General features: G+C 44.3%; 1 protein-coding gene across 1 annotated transcript in view; it reads right to left on the minus strand.

Moving 5' to 3' along the window:
- RNF216 (ring finger protein 216) overlaps positions 1-20,635 on the minus strand; it is a 152,379-nt gene that overhangs the window by 18,627 nt on the left and 113,117 nt on the right. The window contains exons 13-14 of the mRNA XM_082671507.1: positions 12,969-13,066; positions 1,107-1,329 (exon numbers count right to left, since the gene is read on the minus strand). Coding sequence (XP_082527633.1) covers positions 1,107-1,329; positions 12,969-13,066 — 321 coding nt within the window. The remainder of the gene's footprint in view (positions 1-1,106; positions 1,330-12,968; positions 13,067-20,635) is intronic.

The following is a 20,635-nucleotide window of genomic DNA, read 5'->3' on the forward strand; positions in this document are numbered from 1 at the left end:
CCTTATATAAAATAGTGTAGTATTTGCACATAACCTATGCACATCCTCCCGCATACTTTAAATAATCTCTAGATTACTTATAATACCCAATACAATGTAAATGCTATGTAAATAGTTGCTGGTGTGTGGCAAATTCAAGTTTTGCTTTTTGGAACTTTCTGGAAATTTTTTTCCCTGAATATTTTCAGTACATGGTTGGTTGAATCCACAGATGTAGAACCTGCAGATACAGAGGGCTGACTGTATTTGTCTTCTTTTTTTTTTTTTGGATTTTATTGTTTTGTATTTATTTTTGTTTCACACACACTGTATTTAATTTTATAAGAGATGAATAGACTGACACCAAGCATTGTAAATGGATGACCACAACAAAAGCAACAATGATTGCAATTACCAAACACGAAACACACTCACACTATGTCATAATATTGACATTCAGTCCAGGAATCCTCCACTGTAACAGCTCCTTTACTCTGCAATGAAAATTGGTTTGTATATTTTTTGCCCCTGAGTCCTTGTGGGATTTTTTTTCTTTTTATTCTAACAGAAAGTCACAAAAATTACAGTCACCCTCATCAGTGTATTTGTCTTTATCACCTAAAGATATCATATGGTAAGTTATATTAACAGAGTTCTTAATACTGAGCCATCCTTGCACATCTGGAACAATCTCACTCGGTCATGGTTTCTATTTGCTGATATTTTATTTAAAGAATTTTAAACCTATATTCGTAAGTGAGATAAATCTGTAGATTTCTTTTTCAGGGTTACCTCTGAGAGGTTTTGGTATCAGCATTATGCTGGCTTTATACAAATATATGTAAAACATTCGTTTACTTTTCTATCCTCGGAAGTATTTCAAATGGCATAGAAAAATTTTATTCCCTAAAGGATTAAAAGAATTTGCTCATAAACTGTTGCAGAATGCTGCTTTCTGAGGAGTAGCTTTTTAGCTACTTTCTCAATTTTTGTGTGTAGTTATCTATGCAGTTCCCTATCTTTTCAGGATTCAAAATGTGTTATGTATGTATAAAATCTCTTTTTGTCATATTACGTTATAGATACTTTTTCCCTACAAAGCAACATGTAGCCATGCATTCACTTACAGTGGGGTCGGTCCAGAGGGAGCATCTTGAACACTCCTGGCAAGGGGCTCCTGGGGAGCGAGGATGCTGGCAGAAGTGGTCATATCCATTGATAGATACTCGACAGAGGTAGCACATTTGGGCACCGCAGCGGCAAGACATGCGGTTGCAGCCTTCTGATTTGATGAGGCCGGTCCCACACTTATGGCATTTCCTAATGCGGGCTGCAGTCATCTTTTCTTCACTAAAAAAAAGAAAACAGGATTGGAGATAGCACGGAAGATAAAAAAGAAAGAAAAATATTATGGCCCTTAAAGTCTTCCTTTCTTTCCACAGATAATGATTGCTTGGCTCTTTTGGTGACATTCGAAGGGTGAAAAGAGCCTATGTTTTGGGCTTCCCTGGTGGTGCAGTGGTTGGGAATCCGCCTGCCAATGCAGGGGACACGAATTTGAGCCCTGGTCCGGGAAGATCCCACATGCTGTGGAGTAGCTAGGCCCGTGTGCAACAACTGTGCCTGTACTCTACAGCCCTCGAGCCACAACTACTGAGCCTGCATGCTGCAACTACTGAAGCTTGTGCGCCTGCAGCCCATGCTCTGTAACGAGAAAGGCCACTGCAGTGAGAGGCCTACGCACTGCAATGCAGGGTGGCCCCCAATCGCCGCAACTAGAGAGAGCCCTCGCGCAGCAACGAAGACCCAACTCAGTCAAACAAACAAACAAACAAAAAAAGGAGCCTATATTTTGGAGTCTCAGAACTGCTTCAGTTTTCAGTTGTATGACCTTGGGTAAATTATTTAACTGCCTCGAGACCCAGTTTCCTCATTTTTAAATTGGGAGAACCGAACTTTCTCATAGTGTTTTACAAAATTAATTAATTAATTAATTTTAACATCTCATAGTGTTTTGAGGATTACAGATAAGATACAGGGTACCCTGGGGCAAGTGCCTGGCACCTAGTATTTAGAAAATGATTATTCTATTTGTTATAGGAGTCCCTATAGGCTTAGAATGGAGAGAAAAAACTCAGTGTCTTCCTAAACAATGTTTTTTATATACGCAAAGCTGGATAATGGAGAGCCAGTAAACCTTAGTTACATACACATCTTAGGTTTTTAAATACATACTTGACATAGGGCTGGGGTAGACACAGCTGGGGGCGATCCAATGCCACCTATGACTTCTTCCTGTTGGCAAAGCTCACTCCTATGACAAACTGGCATGTTGGAATAATACCTTCTCAGACTCCCTTGCAGCTAGGGGATGGGCACACATATGACTCAATCCTGGCCAATGGGAAGCTTGTAGGGAGGCAACTTGTTTCCAGAAGCACTTTTAACTGATATCTAGAGTCAAAATGACAGGTCTTGGCTTGTTTTCAAGAGCTGGCACTTCTGAATTAGTTACTTCTAATGGTGCTGTTCATAACTCTGAAATAACACTTGCCACCTTTGCCTATTATTGCTTATGTGTGTCTTCCTCTGCTGTGTTGAGTTCCTTAAAGTATAAGGCAGAGGCTATGATGCTTGTACCCAGCTGGCATGAAGAAGTATCATCTTGATGGGAAGGAGTCAAAAGGTATTCCTGCTGAGACCAAGAAGAGCATGAATAGCCTTGAAGGACTCATCCCATTGCTTGAGAACTTCTCTCCTCTCCGAGTACAAACACAGTGTGTAACCAGGTAATTGCTTCATTGTAAAGAATGTAATAATGTGGGGATGAGTTCTGATCTGCACTCTCCCTCCTAAAGCTGAGGGAATGCAGCCTTCTTCCTTCCACTGCTCCCAGTTTTTCTGCTAAGTAGTAAGAGTAGCCAGATGAGCCTGTGGTCAGGCAAGTGTTGTTTTTTTTTTCTTTTTTAAATATACATTTAGGACTTCCCTGGTGGCACAGTGGTTAAGAATCCGCCTGCCAACGCAGGGGACAAGGGTTTGAGCCCTGGTCTGGGAAGATCCCACATGCCACAGAGCAACTAAGCCCGTGTGCCACAACTACTGAGCCTGTGCTCTAGAGCCTGCGAGCCACAACTACTGAGCCTGTGAGCCACAACTACTGAAGCCCGTGCGCCTAGAGCCCGTGCTCTGCAACGAGAAGCCACCGCAATGAGAAGCCCGTGCACCGCAATGAAGAGCAACCCCTGCTTGCCGCAACTAGAGAAAGCCCGCCCACAGCAACGAAAACCCAACACAGCCAACATAAATAAATAATAAAAGATATTAAAAAAATTATATATATAAAAAAATACATTTATTTATTTATTTTTGGCTGCATCGGGTCTTTGTTGCTGCACACGGGCTTTCTCCAGCTGCTGTGTGCAGGCTTCTCATTGCAGTGGCTTCTCTTGTTGTGGAGCATGGGCTCTAGGCATGTGGGCTTCAGTGGTTGTGGCATGTGGGCTCAGTAGTTGTGGCTCACAGGCTCTAGAGTGCAGGCTTAGTAGTTGTGGCGCACAGGTTTAGCTGCTCCATGGCATGTGGGATGTTCCCGAACCAGGGCTCGAACCCATATCCCCTGCATTGGCAGGCGGATTCTTAACCACTGCGACACCAGGGAAGTCCAGGCAAGTGGTTTTAGTTACTGATATTTAGAAGACTGTTGTAGAATGCTCCTCAGAAGCCAGATCATATGTGTTTAAAAATAGAAAAATACATTAGGAAATTGGCTGCTATTCATTTCATTTAGGTCTAAGCTTTGAACGGCCCAAAATGAAGGCAGGCAGAACTTTGGCCTGAAAAGAATTTAAACCCAGTTCAAGTTACAGAAGAACAAATGAGTTCTAAGTTTTGCTGAACAGGAAACAAGGTCAAGGAGACAAAGTTTTAAAAAAGTAAATTTATTATTGTCAACATTGTACACATGTTCATGATTTCAGTTAGCTCAGCAACTGTGAAGACAGTTCTCAATGTTCCATGTTAAGACTCACAAGGTTCTGGGACTTCCCTGGTGGTCCAGTGGGTGAGACTCCATGCTCCCAATGCAGGGGGCCCAGGTTCAATCCCTGGTCGGGGAACTAGATTCCCCCATGCATGCCACAACTAAGAGTTCGCATGCCACAACTAAGAGTCTGCATGCCACAACTAAGAGTCCTCATGCTGCAACTAAGAAGCCCACATGCCACAACTGAAGATCCTGTATGCCGCAACTAAACATGCCACAACGAAGATCCCATGTGCCACAACTGAGACCTGGTGCAGCCAAAATAAATAAATATTCAAAATTATTATTATTTTAAAATAAAGTTCTTGTCTTTTATTTTTTATTATTTTATTTATCCCCCCCCCCGCCCCCGCCGCTTTTTCAGCTGCACCGGGTCTTAGTTGAGGCATATGGGATCTTTGTTGAGGCATGCGGGATCTTTCATTATGGCACGTGGTCTCTTCGTTGCAGTGCTCAGGCTCCTCTCTAGTTGTGGCGTGTGGGTTGCAGGGCGTGTGGGCTCCAGAGCGCGTGGGCTCTGCAGTTTATGGCACGCGGGGTCTCTCATTGAGGCGTGTGAGTTCAATAGTTGTGGCATGCAGGCTTAGTTGCCCTGCAGCATGTGGGATCTTAGTTCCCTGACCAGGGATTGAACTTGTGTCCCCTGCATTGGAAGGCTGATTCTTTACCCCTGGACCACCAGGGAAGTCCCCAAAATTACTATTAAAAAAACAAACAAGACTCACAAGGTTCTGATGAAAAAGTCTCCAATGAAAAGCTGTGACCAAAACACAATTACAATTTTCTATGGCACAAACTTTCTGTGTACACGCACCCTGGAGACTGAGGTGTGGCCTTAAGCCATTGCACTCTGCCTGGGGGCTGGCTCATGTCTTCCCTGGGCAGCTGCTTAGACTGTAGTGTGGGAGAGGAGTGGCTGAAGAGAACCAAGGTTATATAGTCCTTTCCAGGAAGAGGGTGCATTTGCTTGCTCTGTTCCACCAAGCTGTCAGTCGCCAATGTGAAATAATACTGGGTGTGGTGGGGGAGAAATGGATGGAGGAGGGGGCTTCCCTGGTGGCGCAGTGGTTGAGAGTCCGTCTGCCGATGCGGGGGACGCGGGTTTGTGCCCCGGTCCGGGAGGATCCCACGTGCTGCGGAGCGTCTAGGCCCATGAGCCATGCCCGCTGAGCCTGCGCGCCCGGAGCGGGAGAGGCCACGGCAGTGAGAGGCCCGAGTGCCGCAAAAAAAAAAAAAAAAAGGATGGAGGAATATGAAAAACACATACAACTCAGCATGGTTATAATGTTCAAATAGCTACTCAACACTGCAAGGATATCTATTCAAGTCCTCTGTTTTTGCAAAAGAACAGAACTAGATAGGGCCAGAATGGCCCTGTACCATAAAAGGACTGCTATTATGGGATGTGGTGACCACCTATCCAGTAATGTGAAAGTGCAAAATGGGACTGGGGAGAAATCATAGTTGATTTTTTTGGGAGGAGGGTGATTTGGCAAGAAGATTCTAAACTAGGCAGGAAGCAAACAGCCCTACAGGATGTGATCATTCACAGGAAAGGAAGAGAAGCCTGGGCTGCAGCTGTGTGGACTGACCTTGTGTTCAAACAGGAAGGCTCACTGCCCTCCTCTACATAACCAATCAAGATCCTACGATTCCATGATTATTTGTTCTCACCACTATTTAATTATGTTGGAAACTCCTTTTGGGAGCTGTCCTTATTTCTTGTAGCATACACTATTCAAAATCATAAATGGCTTTCCTCTGTGAGCATGTGTATGCATTTTTTTGGTGATAATGTGCACATAAAATTTACCATTTTATCTATTTTAAAGTGTACAATTCAGGGACATTTAGTATATTCCCAATGTTGTGCATCCATCATCATTACCTAGTTCCAGAACATCTTCATCACCCCCAAAGGAAACTGTACCTATTAAGCACTCACTCTCCCCAATCCCATGTCCCCTGCAACTGCTCATCTGCCTTCTGTCTCTAACGGTTTTGTCTATTCTGTACATAGGCAAATATCCATAAGCCTATGAATACTTTATATAAATGGAATCATACAAGATGTGGCCTTTTGAAAGTGGTTTCTTTCACTTAGCATGTTTTGAAGGCTCATCCACAGTGTAGCCAAACATCTTCATTCCCTTTCCACGGCTGAATAATATTCCACTCTATGGATATACTACACTCTGTTTACCATTCATCAGCTGGTGGACATTTGGGTTGTTTCCTCCATTTGGCTATTGCAAACAGTGCTTCTAACGAACATTCTTGTACAAGTTTTGCTGGAATACCTGCCCCATCTTATACCACTTATTATGCTGTATCTTATGATTTAGCAATAAACTGCTTATGATTCCCTGTGTGTACCCTGTGCCTACAAAAAGTGATACCAGATTCCTGTGAGCATCTTTGAGAGTGGCACCACCATCAAGGGGTGCTGATTCTCAATAAATCTCCTTTTACTTCTCTGTCTGGACTGTATAGAGGAATGGGTCTTGGAGAACACTGCATTACTATAAGCCTAATCAGGTGCTGACTCTAATTGCAGCTGCTGTTCCAGATGTCATTTCTTACCAGAGCAAATAAACATAACCTCTGGCAACTGGTATGCAGCCAATGATCTGGAAAATGCTTTTATTTTCTGACCAATAAGCCGAGAACACCAGAAGCAGTTGGCAAGGACCTTGATCATCTGTCAACCAACAGACAATCCACTGGACCACTATTCTAATGACATGCAAATAGAACCCAGTTAACAGGAAGTAGCAGGTACTTTACGATACATTAATATGGTGTATGTATGCCAGAAGGTGGGAGATAGATCTCTTGAAAATACAGAGATCTCTAATCTCTATGAATCTCTGGTGGCCTGGAGGTCATGTGCATATATATCAGGCTATTCCTTCCAAAGCTACGCACACATTGCTGTTATGTTGTATCCCCTACCACAAAGAAAGAAGTCAGACATTTGGGAGGCCTTTCTGGATTTTGGAATTAACATATATCACATCTGGATACATGGTTCTGATCCATTTACTGCTGATACAAAAGGCCAGGTTTAAGTAGGGTCTAAACCAAGAGAAGCCTTCCAGCTGCTATTGGACCCAGTGGTGTTCCAAGTGTCTACGGCAGACCAACATGCTGAACAGAGCTCGTATCAGGAACTGACTGGAGAGTCAGACAGGGGGCTGTGCTTCAAAAAGTAACCAACTCTGGGAATTCCCTGGTGGTCCAAAGGTTAGGATGTGGCACTTTTACTGTGGAGGCGGGTTCGATCCCTGGTTGGGGAACTAAGATCCTGAAATCTGTACAGTGTGGCCAAAAAAAAAAGTAATCAAGTCTTCTCCTTCTGAGAAACATCTCTGGGTCTGTGACCGAGTCTTGGAGTAGTCTAAATGCCTGATCAAGAACCAGTTTATAGGGTTTCCCTGGTGGCGCAGTGGTTGAGAGTCCGCCTGCCGATGCAGGGGACACGGGTTCATGCCCCGGTCCGGGAAGATCCCACATGCCGCGGAGCGGCTGGGCCCGTGAGCCATGGCCGCTGAGCCTGCGCGTCCGGAGCCTGTGCTCCGCAACGGGAGAGGCCACAACAGTGAGAGGCCCGCGTACTGCAAAAAAAAAAGAAGGAAAAAAAAAAGAAGAACCAGCTTATGGAGCTGGGCAATGCTCCATTACCAACTGCAAGTAGAGTACGTATGAGCAGGCTTGAGCAGGCCCTGGGTACAAGGGGTTGTCTGTTTATGTGCTTCGTCACGTTTATAAACCAGGGCTTCCTGCTTAAAAAAGAAAACAGCAACGACAAAGAGCTAATGCTTATTATATATACAGACTTCTCACGTGGCAAGAACCATTCTGGGTATTTTAATCTTCATAACAACCCTACAAGTAGATATGATTATGCTCTATACTTTACAGATAAGGAAATTTAGGCACAGAAAGATTTAAAAATTTGCCTAAGGTTCTTAACTACAGCTATCCAGGGTGAGCACTCAATAAATCTGTACTGACTTCATGAATAAGACATCCTTCTTCAAGGCAAAACAAAGGCTCAAACAGCAACAACAGAAATCATCCGTTCCTCCCAACTCAAACTAGATATGACATGTCCACAATGACAAGAACAGATTTGGGGGGAGCTGGCTCGTAAACCGGCTGAAAGACAATTCCAAATGAGAAGTTTAAAGTGTTTTAGGCGATAGCACAACTGCTAGAATACTGCCAGACAAGATGATGACTTTGAAAAAAGAACATTTTTTGACACGTTCATCACTCAAGGCCATGCCACTGGTCAGGGTGGTGGTCACTCTAAAATATAAAGGCTGGCTGACAGGGATAAGCCTGGATGTGACGAAGCAGTACCAGATTTTTCTAGTTGGCGTGGTATTTGTGATTACTATGTATGTGGCTGAATTAGTTTTCTTTTGTTTACTGTAACCTTAATCACATCTGCAAAGCCTTTTGCCATGTGAGATGAAAAACAAAACAAAACAAACCACAGGTTCTGGGGATTAGGGCATGGATTATCTTTGGAGGCCATTTTCTCTTCTCTAACATAGTCTGCCCTCTGGCTTCCTAAGACTGATATCCATCCCACATGCAAACTACAGTGACCTCATCTCAAGGACCCCAAAGATCTCATCCAGTATAACATCAACTCAAATTTCATCATCTAAATTAGGTATAGATGAGACTCTGGGTATGATCCACTATGGGACACACTTCCTCTCCATTTGTGGGCCTGGGAAACTAAAGAAACAAATTATCTGCTCCTAAAATACAATGATGGGACAGGCCTAGGACAGCATTTATAGATATTCTGGTTCAAAGGGGGAGAAAATGGAAGGAAAAAAGGAGCCACCATTCCTAATAAATTTAGAAATCCAGCTGGGCAAACTCCCTTATATTTCAGCTCTGAGCACAATCCTCTGTGGCTCACAGCTCTGTTCATGGCTTGAAGAGGAATAATCCTTCCTTTTTCAAGAAAGGTAGCATATGTTTGCAGCTGAGTAGTTTTTAATCAGCCTATCTGCTGCTTATAGAATTTTGGGGGTCTGACAGACTTCTTTCATTTTGTACTGTCTCTTTCAGTCCAACCTGGCAGTGTTTCTACTGATATAAAATTCTCAAGAACCTTGTGGGTCTCCCATGTATGTCACAGGGATTCATTCCATCAAGACATGAAGCTCAGGGGCTTCCCTGGTGGCACAGTGGTGGCCAATGCAGGCGACACAGGTTCGATCCCTGGTCCGGGAAGATCCCACATGCTGTGGCGCAACTAAGCCCATGCTCCACAACTACTGAGCCCGCACTCTAGAGCCCACAAGCCACAACTACCGAGGCCCAAGTGTCTGGAGCCCGTGCTCCACAACAAGAGAAGCCAATGCAGTAAGAAGCCCACGCACTGCAACGAAGAGTAGCCCCTGCTCCTCGCAACTAGAGAAAGCCCGTGCACAGCAACGAAGACCCAACACAGCCAATAATAAATAAATAAATAAATAAATTTATTAAAAAAAAAAAAAGACATGAAGCTCATTCACAGATATTTCCTTGATAATCCCATCTCTACTTTTGGCTTCTGCTTAGATGGCTGAGGGATAATGCCCGAGTTTCCTAGAGGCTCCCTGGTTACACTGAGGGGATCTGTGAGTCACTCTCTCAGGCTCTTCAAAGAGCCTTTGTGTAAATGAACACTCTGACATTCTCAAGGCAGCCTTGGTTTTTTTCTCTAGAGCATGCTTTTCCTGACAGTCAATCTCTTTAATTTTAGGGTCTTTTATCATCTGGAGAGTATGAGATTTTCAGAAACAATCAAGCCTGTTCCTTAAAAAAAAAAAAATTATTTATTTATTTATTTATTATTTTTGGCTGTGTTGGGTCTTCGTTGCTGTGTGCAGGCCTTCTCTAGTTGCGGCGAGCAGGGGATACTCTTCGTTGCAGTGCGCGGGCTTCCCATTGCTGTGGCTTCTCTTGTTGCAGAGCAGAGGCTCCAGGCATGCGGGCTTCAGTAGCTGTGGCACGCGGGCTCAACAGTTGTGGCTCGTGGGCTCTAGAGTGCAGGCTCAGTAGTTGTGGTGCACGGGCTTAGTTGCTCCATGGCATGTGGGATCTTTCTGGACCAGGGCTCGAACTCTTGCCCCTTGCACCAGCAGGTGGATTCTTGACCACTGCGCCACCAGAGAAGTCCCGCCTGTTCCTTTTTGTTAACAGCTCTCCTCTCAGTCTGTCTCTTTCCACTTGCATTTTCTACTCTTCAATACTGTGCTTGGGGGACTTCCCTGGTGGTCCAGTGGGTAAGACTCTGTGCTCCCAATGCAGGGGGCCTGGGTTCAATGCCTGGTTGGGGAACTAGATCCCCCATGCATGCCTCAACTAAGAGTCCGCATGCCGCAAATAGAGATCCTACATGCCAAAACTAAGACCCAGCAGAGCCAAAAAAAAAAAAAAAATACTGTGCTTGGAAACTTCAGTTAAATGTCGTTTCACCATTTACAAGTTCTACTTTCTTCATAATTGCTGGACACAAGTCAGCTAAGCTTTCTGCCATTATATAACAAGGATTCCCTTTCCTCCAGTTTTCAATAACATGTTTTCCATTTCCTTCTGAGTCCTCACCAGCACTGCCTTTCGTGTCCATATTTCTACTAACAGTCTGTTCATGGTGATTTAAGTGTTCTCTAAGGTAATTTAGGTTTTGCCCATAATGGTCCTCACTTACTTCTGAGCCCTCAATGGTGGTTTCTAATGTCTGTATTTCTACTAATGGTCTGTTCAAGGCAATCTATGTATTTTTCTATCATGCTTCTCAAAATTCTTCCAGTTTCTACCCATTGCCCAATTCCAAACCCATTTCTACATTTTAAGGTATCTGTTACAGCAGCATTCCACTTCTGGTTCCAAAATTTATTTTCTATTGCTGCTATAACAAATTACCACAAACTTATTAGCTAAATGTAACACAAATTTATTATTTTATAGTTTTATAGGTCAGAAGTCCAGCATGGATCTCATCAGACTAAAATCAAGGTGCTGGTGGGCTATGTTACCTACTGGAGGTTCTAGGAGACAATCTGTTTGCTGCTCATCTGGAATGTCAGAGGATTCAGATCTTTGAGGTTGTAGGACTTGAAGTCCCCATTTTCTTGGCAGCTATAAACAGAAGGTTATTCTCTGCTTCTGGAAGCTCTCACGTTCCTTGGCTCATGGCCTTCTTCCTCTACCTTCACAGAGAGCAACAGGAGGTAAAATTCTTCTTGTGTCTCTCTGACTCTTTGTCCATCATTCCATCTTTGTCTGATCAGAGAAAAGCTCACTCTGCTTTTAAGAAGTCATGTGATTAGACTGGATTTCCCTGGATAATTCACGATAATCTTCCCTATTTCAAGTTCCATAACCCGAATCACATTTGGAAAGTCCCTACTGCCATGTAAGGAAATATATCCAAAGATTTATAGGTTCCAGAGATTAGGACATGGGACATCTTTGGGGAACATTATTCTGCCTACCAAACCTGTGGCAAACAGCAAAGTCATGGAGCCATTTGCCTAGGTTCAAATTCCTGCTACGCCAATTACTACCTGTGTGACCATGTTTACTTGGGCTCTCTGTGTGTCAGTTGTGTCATCTGTAAAATGAGGATAATAGTACCTATCTGTGGTGGAGACCTGGAGACTGTTAACTGCCCCAAATAGCCATTTCCCACTTTATTTTCTTGGTCACAAAACCCACTCCTTACCCTTCAAATTTAAGCTGGAGAAAAATTCGGCCAGCTAGAAACTATATATGGTATCTGCCTTGGAGCCAAGTTGTGGCCATATGACTCAGTTTAGACCAACAGGGTATGAGCAGAAGTAATATATATAATTTCTGCTTCACTTAAAACTTAGAAGCTGCCTGCCTGGCAACTTGTCTCTGTCTCTCTCCTTTTCTACGGGCTGGAGTGCAAATGTGGCTGCAACCTAGTCACAATTATGCAGATAAGAACACCACCTTAGTGAAGCAATGAGATCAAGAAACCTAGGTCTTTGAATGACCTCATGGGACAGATCTGCCCCACCTGCCAGGCAGGGCTGGACTATCATATGAGAGAGAAATAGACTTCTGTATTATATAAATCAATGTATTTAATAGCTGTAAAGTGCCCAGACACATAAGGAGTGCTACACAGTGATGTTCTTCTTACTGACTGCATTATTTTGAACTCTGGAGGTTGTAATTCTACTTAATGTCTCAGGCCACCAGTCTCCTACAGAAAACAGATAAGCAACAGTAGTGCAATGTGACTTAATTAAAATGTGTAATAAGGGACTCCCCTGGTGGTGCAGTGGATGAGAATCCGCCTGCCAATGCAGGGGACACATGCTCAATCCCTGGCCCAGGAGGATACTACATGCCACGGAGCAACTAAGCCTGTGCGCCACAACTATTGAGCCTGTGCTCTCGAGCCCGTGAACCACAACTACTGAAGCCCACAAGCCACAACTACTGAAGCCCGCGCGCCTAGAGCCCGTGCTCGGTAACAGAAGCCACTGCAATGAGAAGCCTGCGTACCGCAACGAAGAGTAGCCCCTGCTCGCTGCAACTAGAGAAAAGCCTGCGCACAGCAATGAAGACTCAACGCGGCCAAAAATAAGTTAATTAAAATGTGTAATAACACATTTTATTTTATTAGTAAAGAGAAGAGGAACCGAAAAAGTTATTGAATTCATATATGCCAGGGATTTACTATGTTACATTTGACCGAGAAATAGTTCTAAGAGGCTGCAGAGATGAGGAAACAGAGGCTCAGGGGTTAGGTCCCTTCCTTGAGATCATTCTAGCCTGGGGTAGCTTCAGAGCTTATTTTTCCCACAATATTCACTGCCCCCTCTGCCCAAAAGGCAGGTTAATGGGGGAGTTGCAAAGCAGTCAATAAGCCCCCCTGAATCATGTTACTCACATAGATGTTCGGTACTTGATGTCATCTTTTTCAGCCAGTTCTTCACAAGTGAGACCGTTGTGCTCTTTCCAGAGTCCCTGACACTTCCTACAGGTTTCCTGGGGATAAAGGAGAGACACAAAGACAGCTCTTGGTGAGTACACCCCATATACGTCTCTGTTGAACAATCGGGAATGCGAAACACGCTTCACTTGGCTTGGTTCTTTCAGAGGATCTCTCTCCTTTTCAGCAGGGATATTTCTAAAGACATCTCAATAGAAGATGCAAGAATCATTATAAGAAAGCATGGGGAAATTTTTCTCTCCTTGGATCAAAAGAAAGTGTCGCTCCCATCACCCAAGGTTTATAAGGTTTTCTAAAATGCCAGGAGTCACCTGAAAAAACTACAGAAGATAAATTTATGTGATCTTGGTTTTTTAAAAATAAAACACTGTGAGCTGCTTGAGGTCTGGTTCTGCCCAGCGTTCCAGTGTTGGTCTGGCATAGACCACTTGTGTTGAATTGAAGTGAAGAACAGTCTAGATTAGGATCACTAGGGGTCCTTAAGGGAGACATTCCCTCAGTCATCCCTCACTCATAAACATGGATATCATCCTCCATAGCTTAACTTCATTTATAAACATAAATTCAAAATAATTACTAATTTTTATTCTAGGACTCTTCACAGTTTATAAAATATTTTCACATGTGCCAGAAACCATCTCACATCAGTAACAGGAATTTAAAGAAACATTAATGCAATTTAATTTCCATAAATAGAAACCACAACCCTAATAAGTACAATGAAGGAAGAAATGGTGGTGTCAGCTTTGTTTGGCCTGGGGCGACAGTGAAGGCTGGAGGACGTGGAGCCTGAGATCAGAAAGACGAGAGTCAAAGAAAGCAGAAAGAGAATAGCATTCCAGACAGAGGAACAGTAAGAGAAAGACTCTGGTAGATGAAACTGGCCGAGTTTGGTTCCTGTAGCTGGACTGCAGGCAGTGAAAATAGGCCTCGTGAGGCCCGCTAGAGCCTGTCCATGTGACGCTTTGTAGGATGTGATTATCAGTTTGACCTTTATCCTAAGAGTGGTAGGGAAGCATCGAAAGGTGTCAAGCATGGAAGTAACATGAGCAGGTTTGTGATTTTAAAAGATGATTCTGCGTGGAGAACAGAGCAGAGGGAGAAAAGAGTGGAAGTGTAAGACACTAGGAAGCTATTAAAGTCATTCAGGAGAGAGACTATGGAGGCCCCGGTCAGGTAGGTGAGGACATGAAGGAAAGTTGACTGATTTAAGAGAAATTTAGGAAGTAAAACTGGCTGGCTTGGTGACGGCCTGGCTCTGGGAATGAGGAGAGGGAGGTATCACCCTGATGCCTTGGTTTCTGGTTTGTGCAACCCAAGATAATAGCGACATGGATGGAGCTTGGGAACAGTGGAAAAGGCCTGGCTTGGGAGGAGGGAGGGCAGGTGTTAAGATCCCGAGTTTGATCTTGGCAGTAATGACACAGGGGGACCTGTGGGACACCCAGTGGAGATGTCAGGCAGGGAGTTGGGGGTACACGTTTAGCATCTGGAAGTACCTGGGGTAGAGCTCGCCAGGAGATGTGCTAGATTATATCTTCACATCAATTCTAGAAACATCTCCTACCTCTGTACTCTCCACTTACTACTGAACTTTCTGTAATATATACTGCTAAGATGACTCTAACAAGGTGCAGAGTAGTATACATAGTAAAGATGCTACCACTTCTACATCAAAAAAGGTGGTGGTGGGAGAATATAGTGATATATAAAATCAACCTGAAAGGATACCCAAGTAATTGGTAGTACTGATTGTCCCGAGTGGCTGGAAAGTGGGGTGAGACTTCTTACTGTAAGCTCTTTGTATCTTTTGTATCTTGTACTACACCTAATTAAAATATAAAATTTTAAAAGAGAAAGAGAAATAAAATGGACTGCTTGAGGAACTGAGAACCTGAATAACTCTCATAAAAAGGCTTCAATCAATGGCATGGGGTGGGGTGGGGTTAGAGATGAGCTGATCAGAGATTCTCTATTAAATGCTGTTGCTTCCAAGGGATATGCTGCTCTCTGGTCCACTACCTACATCTCTGTCAGTAAACAGAAGCTAAATCAGTACTGACTTCATTACTACACACCCAAACGTAAAGCAGCGTAAAACCCATTTTTTTAAAAAAAACCATTTTTAAAAGACCTTGTGCCTGACTATTCTGGGAAACTGGAGGATAAACAACAGCTGGAAAATAAATGAGCTAGTATCTATATCCTAACCTTCAAAACAATGCTAACCTAGCCACCCACCAGGAATAACATCTTGGAAACAATGCATGGCATTTAGAGAGTGCTTTCCAGCATTCCTGGTGATCCAGTTATTAATTCCTGGGACCTTCTTCATAAGGGAAGAACCCATTTTCTAGGTGAGGCACAGGTCCATGACAGCAAGATGACCTGGCCAAGCTGAGTCAGCTGTGAGTGGTCACCACGAAGCCACTGCTTACTTCCAATGTCACAGCGGCTCTCCTGTAGGTCCATGTGTGGTTTTTCAGGCATGTACTTCTCATTGAAGGGCTGAGGGGTCCCAGAGAATAGAAATGAAATGTCTTTTGAAGAGACTAGCTAGTTAGACATTGAAACCCACAATTAAAAGAAGGCAAGCAAATAGCAGGCTGGGTGAATTTTACATCTGGACCTTTCTGTGTGTTGTTTCTTTACAACGTACCCTCTCTTCTAAACACAGCGTATACTTCACTAAGCTGTAATTCTCCCCTCTCAAGTACAGCTAGGCTTTGTTCCTTCCTAAATGCAAAAAATGCTTAAACAATATTAGGCAGAAGAAAGTTCTTCAATGTTTCTAACGTGAAGATAATCAATTCTTCAAAGTAAGGTTAATGAAAGTCCCAAGGACCATTTTGGAAGGTGGAGTACAACGCTGACAAGTAACTTCAAAACATGAAGGACATGCATATCCTGGCTGTCAGATCTAATTGGAGAGGCTTCCCATCGCCTGTGTGAATTTTCAGATCAGGAGGAAACAGATGAATTCATCATCGGCCCAAATACAACAGAGAAGGCAGCGCCTTCCTTCTTGATGAGGAAGGCATGCACACACTGGTTAACTCAGCAGCTACCAGTCCATGTTCCTCATGACATCAGAGAGATTTCTGGTTAAGTTCTACGTTGCCCTTTAGTGCGCAAGATGCGTCAAGGTGTTTTGACTATTCATTAAGCTCTTAACTTTGTACTCTAAAGAAAGTACTCGACAGCTTCTCTTCATCCAGTTTCTGCTGCTTAAATAATGTTTACTGGGTAAGGCAGAAGATCAAGTTTGGTTTCAGATGACCCTGTCAGGGAGCTGACATTTCTTCAAAGAAACAGCTTCCTAAAAGACTAGCAGACAGCGTCCAGGTCATCATCTACGCATAGCAGGGCTTCCTGCTGCTGGCAAAGAACCCGAGAGATGAGACCAAGGGTCCAAGTCACCAGACTCTGCACTTCTTGCTCGCCATCCCTCCAGGCCTGCTCTGAAGTTTCTTGGTTCCCTGTGCATCCTGCATCTTTCCTGCTTGACTTCCAGCCTTGTCTCAGAAGCGGAACACACTAGAAACTGCTCACTTATTTCTGAATGGTTCCTCCAGTGAAACTTCCAGACTCACTATCCAGGGGAGAGAAGTCTGCTGGCCTAAGATATGGGGTATGGGGCTGTGGCCAATTCATATCAAATCTCTGAAATTCCAGCTCTCTGCTTTGCCATCTCAGGTACTCAAAAACTGGTGGGGCCGTAAATCCTCACACCTCTTAAGTAAAAGATGAGGCCCGGGCACCTGACCATTCACAAGTGCTTAGCATAATCCAGAAGCCACAGGGCTATGGGCATTCAGGCCACATGTGTCTTCCAGCTGTCAAAGTCACTGGTTCTCCCCACCTCAAGACCCAAATGACATACGGATGTTAGCCAAAGCCAGAAAGAGTTCGATTTTAAGACAGGAAAACAGGCAATGAGATGGATGCTGGAACCCTTGGGAATCAATAAAGCTTGGCAAAGTCAAAGCTCAGGCAGAATCAGTGGGCTTTCCTTCCTTTCACTAAGGGAATTTGAGGATTTCTATTTTCTCTACGGCAAGGATGCCAAGGAAGTCAGATATGTGAGCAAACCAAGTAGAGCACAGTGGAGGTAAGTATAATAGTGTACACATGTACGTGCGCATGCGCACACACGAGCACACAAGAGACAGCAAAGGGGGTGGGGTTAAGTCAGACAAGGATTCTTTGAGGAGTTGGTGTCTTCATGGGACTGAATAAAACCAGTATTGTGAGGACTTCCCTGGTGATCCAGTGGTAGAGAATCCGCCTTACAATGCAGGGGATGCAGGTTCGATCCCTGGTCAGCAAACTGAGATCCCAGATGCTGCGGGGCAACTAAGCCTGCGCAACACAACTACTGAGCTTGTGCGCCTCAACTAGAGAGAAGCCTGCACGCCGCAAAGAAGGTCCCTCGTGCTGCAACGAAGACCCGATGCAGCCAAAAAAAACAAAAATTAAAATACAACAGTATCATGAGTGATGAGAACATCCAGACAACCAATAAAGTACTCCTCACATCTGGACTGACATCTCTTAGGGAAGTGCCTTTCCCAGCTACAACAGCCATTAAAGTACATAAAATGTAGAACCAGGGAATTCTCTGGAGGTCCAGTGGTCAGGACTCTGTGCTTTCACTGCTGAGGGTGTGGGTTTAATCCCTGGTCCGGGAACTAAGTTCCCACAAGCCACACGGCATGGCCAAAAAAAGTAATAGAACCAGACTCTCAATCAAACATTTCAACAATGAAACATATTCAAAGTGTTAATATTTTAATGAACACAAAAGGTTTTCATATTATTAAGTAGAATTGTTTTGTTTTGGGCTTCCCTGGTGGCGCATTGGTTGGGAGTCCGCCTGCCGATGCAGGGGAAACGGGTTCGTGCCCTGGTCCGGGAGGATCCCACATGCCGCAGAGTGGCTAGGCCCATGAGCCATGGCCGCTGAGCCTGCGCATCCGGAGCCTGTGCTCCGCAACGGGAGAGGTCACAACAGTGAGAGGCCCGTGTACCGCAAAAAAAAAAAAAAAAAAAAAATTGTTTTTTAAATAAAATTATTTAAGAGTATTTATTTCATCCTACCCTTTACAATTTTCTGTATTTATGTATATTTTGCAATGTATGTTACAACAGTAGTACAGACACATAATTTATAAATAAATAAATACATACTTTGGGGGGAATTCTGCTGTACACATTTTTTTCCAATACAGAGAGCAATCGCAAAGTTGTGCCATCTACTACCCTAGCTATCAGAAAGTCATGGAAGGGATCCAGACGTGGCAGCAACCTGCCTGGGCTTGCGTTTCCAAATGCACTGATGCACTGAAGAGGCTGAGACTAGAGGCAAGAGGACAGTTAAGCAGCAACTGAAGAGTCTATGGGACTGGGTTGGGGAAAACATGGACTTGGATCAAGTGATGAAGGAGGAGGAGCAGATCTGAGTGAGGGTGGGAGGCAGAGGTGAGAACAGAAGTTTAATTTTAAACGAGCTTATTTATTCACTCTCAATATTTGCTGAATTTTTATCATTGGTTGAGGGCTGTATGAGATGCTGGGGATACAGCATTAAGAAAGTTAGACTCAGTGTCTAACTTCTTGCAGCTTATGTTCTGCTGAAGAAAACAGACATTAGACAAACTGGATATCCATACAGCTACAACTGTGACAGGAACATTCAGAGGAAAAGCACTGGGTGCTGTAGAAGAGCGGAGTTAAATTAGCCCAGCGATCAGGAAAGGCTTTGTGAGGATGTGATGTTGAAGCTGAGCCCTGAGGGATGAGCAGAGTTAGCCAGATACGGGGGAAGGGTGTTCCAGGCAGAGGGGAGAGGATGTGTGAAGGCTTTGGCACAGGTGAGGGCCTGTCTCATTCAAGGAGCACAGAGGGAGTTGGTATTGGCTGGAGCCCAAGGGGGAGAGCTGAGAGTAGACAGTGGTGAATCCTGGTGCAGCCGCTGAGGCTGGAGGGAGGTGTTTGGAAAGCCAGGCTAAATAGGTGGGAAGTGCAATGATCTAATTCACATTTTCAAAAGATCACTCTGGCGGCTGATGGCTTGCTAGGTTGTAGGACCTTGCAGTGACCCCCTCACTGAACTAGGGTCTGGTAAATAACTTTTAGGGGAACAAGCCCTAGAGTCTGGATTCAGTTCTTGGGCAGACTTCCTCCACAGCCCTCCACAAATAAGGCCACAACCTCCCTCCTGAACCAAGCTGTGCCAATGCTGAGCCTGGCAGAGGTGAGGCTGACCTGTGACCAGCAAACGGCAACATACCTATCTTTTCTTGTTAGGAATAAGAGGACCACTTTTCCTACACGATTTCAGAAAGGGACTTCATTATTATTTTAAAAAGGAGATTGTTTTTTTCAGTTTTGGCTCTTTAGATGAGTTTCTCATTGAAATGTCATCTATATGGTATGGAACATCTTTAACAAGAGTCTTGAACTCAGACATCTCACCCGAGACCCTGGTTCAAGGTTTCAGACCTATACACCTTTTGGTACAGGCTGTTTACACACACATTTCACTTAGTCTTCACAGCAATTCTACAAGGGAAGTACTGGCCATTATCCACCCCCCCCCCTTTTTTTAAGTAAATGAGAAAGGAAGGCTCAGAGAGGCAAATTAACTTGTTTAAGGTCACAGAGCTATGGACTCAAGTCTGCTCAAATCCATTTACACTCCCCACTCTATTCTCACTGATTCCAGCACGGTGTCTGTGAGCAAGAACAGGTCATTGTTTACTGGAAGCCCTGAGGTTACAATGGGCATCTTGTGTAAGGAGACCACAGACGAAAGGTCAGTGAGGTCACGTAGAACCAAGCGTCAGGGTAGCAAAGGTGTGGACACTGAGCTGCAGCTGTGCAGGATGCCTGCTTCCCTGCGTTTCCTGGAGAGCTGGGAATGACCCATTAAGAGGCAGGATGGACTGGGATTAAACACGAGGACACCTTTTATTAATGATAATGATAGGAACCTGCTAATCACAAAGTAATCCCGGACTGGACACACGTGAGGAAGTAGCTGTTCCTGTCGCTTTCAGCCAGTTGCATGTCTGGCGGGGCACTGACGGAAGTGTGTTTTTAGATTCCCATTAGATGTACAAACATGAGTATTCCACACCGGAACCAAATATCAGTTACCTGGTCCTTCCCTCAACCAGCCCCTGGCACTTTACTTGTAAATACTGGCCGCTCACTTCCCCAAAGGCGGCCAGGATTAGAATACATGAAGACTTGCTAGTGAGAATGCTTGAGATGATGTACCATCACCAACCCTGTGATTCAGTGCAGACAATTTCTGCACTGAAAGGAGTAAGGACACCTTCACTTTCCCTCCCTCGCCCCCTTCAACAAATACCTCCTGAGCGCTGCCACGAGGACCAGGCACTGTTCTGAGCAAACGATCACTGAACAAATGAAGTCCCTGCCCTCCCCGAGTCTACATTCTGGGAGTGCTGGAGTGGGTGGATCGCCAAATAGATAAACGTCTAGTCTATAGGAAGACAAGGAGCACCCAGGGGAACTAAAGCAAGGTGAGGGGCAAAGAGGTGTGAAGAACAGCCCTGCGCAGAGGTGGCGTGTCA

This window comes from Grampus griseus (assembly GCF_964374135.1).
Source record: "Grampus griseus genome assembly, chromosome: 14".
NCBI classification, from domain to species: domain Eukaryota; kingdom Metazoa; phylum Chordata; class Mammalia; order Artiodactyla; family Delphinidae; genus Grampus; species Grampus griseus.